At 34.5% G+C, this 8107-nt stretch overlaps 1 protein-coding gene across 1 annotated transcript; it reads left to right on the plus strand.

Annotated features, from left to right (window-relative positions):
* Positions 1–6955: 6955 nt before the first annotated feature.
* Positions 6956–7738, plus strand: LOC21384363 (heavy metal-associated isoprenylated plant protein 47). Its single transcript, XM_010093150.2, has 3 exons — positions 6956–6961; positions 7091–7169; positions 7491–7738. Exons 1-3 carry the CDS (start codon positions 6956–6958, stop codon positions 7736–7738), a joined length of 333 nt encoding a protein of 110 aa, XP_010091452.2.
* Positions 7739–8107: the final 369 nt, after the last annotated feature.

Genomic DNA, 8107 nt, shown 5'->3' on the forward strand with positions numbered 1-8107 from the left:
TTCTAAACACCCATTTGTTGCTTATTGGTTTTGATCCCGGAGGAAGATCGACCAAGATCCAAGTTTGATTCGAGATAATCGAATCCATTTCATCATTCACAGCCTCTCTCCAAAAGGAGGCATCATTTGAAGACATAGCTTCATTAAATGTCTTTGGATCTTCTTCTATATTAAGCAACAATGGTATTTTATTAAGTACATCATTTCTATCTCCTTCAACCAAAAAGGTTAAAGCTTGAGATGAAATAAAATCCGGTGCTAAGTCATTTTCTTTTCTTTCACGTTGACTTCTTCTCGGTTCGAAAGATGTCATAGACTCTTTCCTTTTATTAGTGGAGGTACCGGGAATGTCAACATATGATCGATTAACATTAGATTCTAATTCAATGGAAGAATCAAGGCTAAACTTGTTATCAACAAATTCAATGTCTCTTGATTCCACAATAATATTAGAATCTAGATTCAATAATCTATAAGTCTTGGAATTTTCAACATAACCTACGAAAACACTTCTAATTCCTCTAGCTCCTAACTTTGATAATTTAGGGTCAATCATTCTATAAAAGGCTAGACAGCCCCACACCTTTAAATACATCAAGTTTGGTTTTCTTCATTTCCATACTTCATATGGAGAGACATGTGTTTTCATAGATGAAATCCTATTGTGAACATGACATGCTGTAAGTAAAGCTTCTCCTCATAAATTATTAGGCAATTTAGCATTAAGAAGCATAGAGTTAATCATATCAGTAAAAATTCTATTCTTTCTTTCAGCCAATTTATTTTGTTGAGGAGTAAAAGGGGCTGACTTTTGGTGAATAATTCCATGCTCTTCACAGAAAGCATCAAATATATTTGAGAAACATTCACCACCTCTATCACTTCGAACCATTTTGATCTTCTTGTCTTTTTGGTTCTCAATTTTAGCCTTATAAATTTTAAATTTATCAAAAGCTTCATCTTTTGTTCTAAGTAAATACACATAAGTGTATTCAGAACAATCATCAATAAAAGTGATAAAGTATCTCTTTCCTCCTCTAGTCAAAATTTCATTATACTCACAAATATCGGTATGAATCATATCCAATATTTGAGTATTACGTTCGGCTCTAGGAAAATGTTTCTTAGTCATCTTTGCTTGTATACAAATTTCACATTTATCATTTTTAATATCTTTGCAATTAATCAAACCATATTTAGACATATATTTCAAAGATCTAAAATTTAAGTGTGCTAAACGTGCATGCCAAACATCAAAAGAATCAACAATATAAAGAGAATTCACATCATCTTTATTATTAATACTTAGTTTGTACATGTCATCACAAGAATATTCCTTTCCCACAAAGATCTCATTCTTAGATACAATACAATTATTGCCCTCAAGTACAATCTTAAGCCCATTCTTACACATAAGACTAGCAGATAGAAGATTTTTCCTAATATCAGGAACATGAAGAACATTGTTCAAAGTAAGCTTCTTTCCAGAAGTAAAGTTAATTTCCACCACTCCTCTCCCGGAAACCATCGTTGCATCATTATTCCCCATCAGAACCGTTTGTCCTTCCTTTTACACTTTGTATGATAAGAACATAGTCTTGTCATTACAAACGTAGATTGTGGAACCGGAATCAAGCCACCAATCGGAGAATTTAGATGCAGCCATGTTAGTTTCGGTAATCATGTCAATTTACAATTCTGAGACCATAGCACATATGTCTTCAGATTTCTCTTCAACGGCATTGGCATTGTTGGTGTTAACTTCTTCCTTTTTCTTCTTGTATCTGCAGTCATTTTGGCGATGGCCTTTCTTTCCACAAAAGAAACAATTTCCAGAATAATTTCTTTTGACCATTACCAGGCTTTTTGAACTTATTGTCATTATTGACTTTAAAATTCTTTGAAAACTTACTAGCTTCGGCAACATTAACTTTAGAGGAATCTACATTTTTGTTCTTGGAATCACGAGACTTAGTCTTTTCTTCGATTGTCAAGTGTTTTTGTAATTCCTCCAAAATTATGTCATCTCTCCTATGAAGGAGTTTCTTTCTCTAACAATTCCAACTTTGAGGCAATTTAGCAATAATTGCCCCCACTTGGAATGATTCAGAAATCTCAACTATCAATTCACAAAGCTTAGTAACAATGACTTGCAATTCATGTATTTGATCTAGAACGGACTTGGTATCAACCATGACAAATTTAAGAAATTTCAAGATGAGAAATTTATCCGTACCTTCCTTCTCAGTTTTGTATTTGTATTCGAGAGCGTTCCAAATCTCCACCGGAGACTCCACCGAGTTGTAAAGATCGTAGAGCCTATCGGAGAAAGTGTTGAGAATATGACCCCGGCACATGACTTCATCATCTCCACGCTTCTTCCTTGCGGTCTTCAATTCTTCGGAATCATCCTCCTTTGGTTCAGAAAGTGGCTCTAATTTCGGATCAAGCATGTAGGCGATCTTAAGAACGGTGAGAAGGAAGAACAACTTTCCCTTCCAGCGGGTGAAGTTGGTACCATCAAAACGATCAAGTTGAACATTAGGATTGAGGAAAGACGTCATGTTCTTTTCAACCTTCATTGCAGCAAGATTAAAACCTTAAAGATTGTAAGAGAAATTCAGATTTGGGAGATGAAAAGAATATAGAAAGCAAGAAGAGAGTTTGAGGCGTATAGGAATACTTTCCTTTAAGGTTTTATTTGCCCTCACTTCTCAAAGTTTGCTAATAAGTTTTAATGGCAAATTACCCTCAAGATGCAACAAACCCTTGAACACAATAATCAGTAAAAAATATTGAGTTCCAAAACAATAATAAGTTTGTATTTTCTGAATGCATTAATTAAAGACATGGATGCAAACATCCTCTTTAACTGTTACAACCTTTCACATAAAGATGCCTTTCCAATCTGAAGGTTATCTTTTATATGCTGATGCACTTATAATAATAGTTATATCTATTGTTAATAAGTACTCAGATATGTGAGAATGTAGGATCAAGTTGTGATTTTTAAGTGAAAAATCATTGAAACAACAACAAACTTGTAGGCGGAAATTTCAAAAATTTCCACATCTCTTTTAATTCCAAATTAAACGTAAATCACAACGAGAGATACATGCATGATATATGTTTATAGATAAAGGAATAAAATGACAATCATACCTTTAAGACGATCGGATCAAATATGGCCGCAAGGATCTTGTCTCACTATCTCACGTTCCGAGATGGAGAATTGCCGTGAAACAAGACCGTTGATTTATGAACACAATCACACCACAAACCACTCGTTGATTCAAGACTATGACTCTAAGTGTTTTGGGATTAGAGAGTGGACTCTTTTTCAAAAACCTAAGGAAACAATTTTCCTTCTAATTTTGTTACAAAATCCGGCCACCCTAGGAAGAGAATGAGAGTGAGATATTTTTTTCTTCTTCTTAGGCACCACTAGGGTTTTCAATAATATCTTTTTATAAGAGGAAATTCGAAAACTCAAACCCTAGATGGGATTTCCGAATTTTCCTTCCTTTTTTTAATCAAAATCCGAATTCCCTGTTGCCTTAGGGATTTCTGAATTTTTCCTTCCCCTTTCATTGCCAAATCAAATCATGTTCAAATTCTATTTTGAATTTTAAATTAATCACCATTAATTTCAAAATTCAAATTCATTCCTTTTATTTTTTAATTATCAAATAAATGAAAAATAACATAATGAATTTATTTAAACACAATTATGTAACAAAACATCAGTTTCAATTTTCCCACTTATTAGAGCTAGCCTTGAGACCGAATGGACCCATATGAACAAAGCTATGGAATTACAATACTCGACTAATTTATCCCGATAAGTTATCGACGTATTTAATTACGACATCGTACGACTCCACTAAAGGTTCGATGCCGACTAATCTCTTGATTCATATGCGCTATTTTTCTGATGGTGTTAATACAATTTATCACACGGTCCACAGAATAAATGCACTATTATCCTTCGTAAATATCAGTGACTAGAATGGTATAGAAAATTACCATTTTACCATTCCAGTCATTGTTTCCTCAACTCCTTTATATGACTGTGAATAAGAAAGACATATGTTCGTAAGATGTCTCGCACATGTCACGATGTCTTAATCAATGAATACCATCATTGAATACCAAGCCTGGTTTATTTATTCACACACCCATCAATAAAGCATGAGGTGACATTATCGCTTACGAATTCCATATCTGTGAATCACACAACTCCAACTTAATTATGTCATGATCCCAATAGCCGAGATGTTGTTCAAAAACTATGAACTAATCTCATTGGTGAATAAAAGACCATGAGAAATTAAGTCGAGTTATGTATTCACTTCAGGATTGAGATAATTATACAAATATACTTAAGTTGTAATAATTAGGTTTAGAGCTCTGTAAACGGTTTTTGCTCTAACCTAATTAGTTACATGGTCTATTCAACATGTTGTGAACATGTCTAGATCAACCACAGAGTCCAACTCCCATGCCCCGAGACCAGCATCATATGGTTCGATCTAACAGTTATAATCAGATTTGATTGCCCAATCGATCCTAAGACTGCGAATATGTATTTTAAACTATATCAGAAGAGCTTGTCCAGCAGGGATTCCCTGACTCTTCTTTCGTTGATAATAGTGTATGGAGTAAGCAATATTACTAACACTCTTGAGTATGAATTAAAACATAACTTTATTTTATTTATAAACGTCAGCAAAACAATGATATCCGATATTTGTCATTTCATAAATAACAAATTACATCCTACTTTCTGGACACATTTCCAACAGAGAAAACATATCACAAATGGATGTAATGGTTCAAGACCTTTTCAGATCACTAAAACACACGAAAACACGTTTTCCGATAGCAAATTACGCTGCAGCGGATGACATTCACGCTGCAGCGCACGGGCATCGTAAAACAGACCCGAGAGGTTTGTTTTGTGAGCGCTGCAGCGCGTCCGTGCGCTGCAGCGCGCGTTGCTGTGCGCTGCAGCGCTCGGGCATCACAAAACAGACCCGAGAGGTCTATTTTGTGCGCGCTGCAGTGCGTGCTTGTGCGCGCCAGTTCTTCCCGAATGTGTTTTAGGCCAATTTTTGTGATATCGAAATTGAGATATATATTACAATTTCTCTAATAAAGATACGATGAATAGATATCATTAAGGAATATTATACGGCCTTCTTGGGTGGAAAGATGATGGAATCTAATATTAACGTTAACTGTTAAATTATGCATGCAGTCACTATTATAGAAGCTTTTGAAGGTAGTGTATATTTATTACTTGTAGCAGATGTTTCACAACTCAAATTAGGTAAGAGAAAGACACTATAGCAAAAAAAAATTTTGTGAGAGAAAGACATTGTAGAAAAAAAAAAAAAAATTTGTGAGAAAAAACACTGTAGTAATAAAATTTGAGTTGTGAAAAGAATAAAGCTTAGAATTAGATCTAGTCAAAATCAAGTCAAAACATAGAAGGAAAAAAAGTTCAAAATTGAGATAATCTGATACTGATATACTGATTCAAGAACAAGCGTATATCCTATGCCCGACCCAACTGTAGAATTCTCATGTGTATGTTGTTGGCTGGTGGTCTTAACAAAGCGATCATATTAAAGGTAAACGCTCACAAGTCTTTGAAGAGAGAAACTTTTTGTCTTCTGAAAGGTTCTAAAATCGAAGTATACATGTACGAGAATGTTCTACTATTGGGAAAAATACATATAAAATTCACGTCATGATCATGATAACGAATTTTACTCAAACAATTATATTCAACCATATTCAAAGTTTTTTCTGTTGCATTCACAAAGTATGGTTTAGAAAGTTTCGACAGAGAGCATCTCAATACCTTGATACTCTCGAGTTATATTCAACTATATTTAAACTTTTTTTATGTTGCATTCACAAAGTATAGCTACCATATATTCAACAAAACCTATTTTCGTTTTAATATTACAACTGCAAGTTCTTTATTTTGCGTTCACAAGTATGGAAAAGTCAACTGAATTCTTTTACAAATGTAACGTCAAAAATTTAGTACGCTTCCCAGCTAGTACTACCATAGTATTTTTCACATCCACACTACATTTTTTTTTCCTTCTAAATCTTTGAAAAGAGAATTGTTTGGTAGGTCAGAAACATATATTTTATCATTATCTAACAGTTATGAACTATTAGACTATCATTCAATTTGAATACAATATGATGTTTATAAACATACACTATCGAGAGATATCTTACCTATAAGTAGCATTATGAGTTAATAAAAAGAATATTCATGCGAGAGGTTCAAACAGATTCTCTAGTAGCAAATATGGCTTAACTGTAAGAATTTTCATTAGGTTCCACCGTACTTGTATATTGCTTGATTACGATGGTATTATCCTCATTTATTCTAAAATGTGCATTACTAGTAGGTATTCCTAATTACTACATATAAGTTCCACGAAATATTAGAGAAACCGCAAAAAGTAGTTATCAATATCTAAAATGATTTTCCTTAAAAAAAAATATATATATCTAAGATGATTTCTTACCTGGGTTAAATTGTCGAAGCACAAAAATTATTCTATGATATATGTGCGGAAATTCCAATGGCGGCCATGAGGCAATAGTATTCTATCAAAGACCATCGAGATGTCTTTTAATTAATTAATTGATTAGTTGACTACTGTAAGACAATTTCCACCGAGCTAGCTGGAGTCAAACGTACGTACTTTAATTAGTTAGAAGAATTTATGTAATAGCCAAAAAAAAAAAAAAAAGTTTAAAGAATTAAGGTTCAGATTAAAAACTGATTAGGCTCATGTATAAATTGAGCTCACTATGTTTTGCCTTTTTTCACAAACACAAACGACTCGCATCATCATTAGAAGTTCTCTTTCTAATTAAGAGTTCCAGCCTACAGCTACCTAGCTGCATTCTCCCCGAGAACATGAAGGTACACCAAAAGAAAAAAAAAGGATTTTTTTTTTTCAAATCTTTGTTTCTTTAGTTCTTCAAATCATATGTTTAACATTTAGCAAGGAGTATAAGTTTATAAAGTGTTAACAATAATGGTGATGTGCAGCAAAAGATAGTTGTGAAGGTGCACATGAGCTGTGAAAAATGCAGGACCAAAGCCATGAAGGTTGCCGCAGTCGAATCAGGTACTAGAATGTGGTGGTGCATCGGTTACGATACTTTTCCCTCCTTTTAAGATGGGACTTCACGTCCTTACCTAGTCAATAGACTGTGCGGCTGTGAAACTCAGCCCAATTTTTGAGTAGAATTTCCATTCTATTTGTAGACGCTAGGATCTCTAATATAGAAAAACGGTACAAGGAATGGGGGCGTGATGTCACAAATAGTTCCTTTTTTCTCGCTGGTATACATACATACATACATATAATTGGTAGTGCATAATCTTGGTTTAAATTCAAATCATGAACTTACAAATTACTAATTTAACGATTGAATCATTGATGCAGGAGTGATCTCGGTTCAGATCAGCGGAGAAGGCAAAGATCAAGTGGTGGTTGTTGGTGATGAAATTGACTCTGTTAGCTTGACCAGATCTCTAAGGAAGAAAGTTGGACCTGCGACATTACTCAGTGTGGAAGAAGTCAAGGAACCAAAGAAAGAGGAACCCCCCGCTGCTAAAAATCAGTCCACATCACCATCACCCTCGTTATGTTATCCACAACCAGTATTTTGCCATCAAATCGTCCATGATTGAAATCCAGATTATTGTTTCATCATGTGAATTTCAATGGCTAGGACAATATGATGTACTTGTTTTGAATTTGTTTTAGATTTTTTTTTTATCAAATCAGTAGTACTTCGATGCAGAAATCCGATTAAATTATTCTTCGGTCCAATATAAGCTTTACCATTTTTCTCAACAACCATCATCATACATGTTGCGCCACAGTCGAGCAATCGACCGCTCCTTTGGCTGCCAAGCACCGAGACGCTCTTAGTCAAGAGTTGGTCACTGACGTTGAGAAAATGATCGTACGTAGGATGCCCTCAAGGCGACGAGAGTTCATGCAGGAGGAAGATATGCGTCGAGAACTCCGCCTAAGCCGTGAAGTTCACGATGTTG

This window comes from Morus notabilis, unplaced genomic scaffold, assembly GCF_000414095.1.
Source record: "Morus notabilis unplaced genomic scaffold, ASM41409v2 Scaffold1362, whole genome shotgun sequence".
Classification (NCBI taxonomy): Eukaryota; Viridiplantae; Streptophyta; class Magnoliopsida; order Rosales; family Moraceae; genus Morus; species Morus notabilis.

What these genes read in the sequence shown, in the direction of transcription:
- LOC21384363 (XM_010093150.2), top strand. An exon ending in GGTTGCCGCAGTCGAATCAG is followed by an intron (nt 7,170 to 7,490) that starts GTACTAGAATGT and finishes TCATTGATGCAG; the next exon opens with GAGTGATCTCGGTTCAGATC.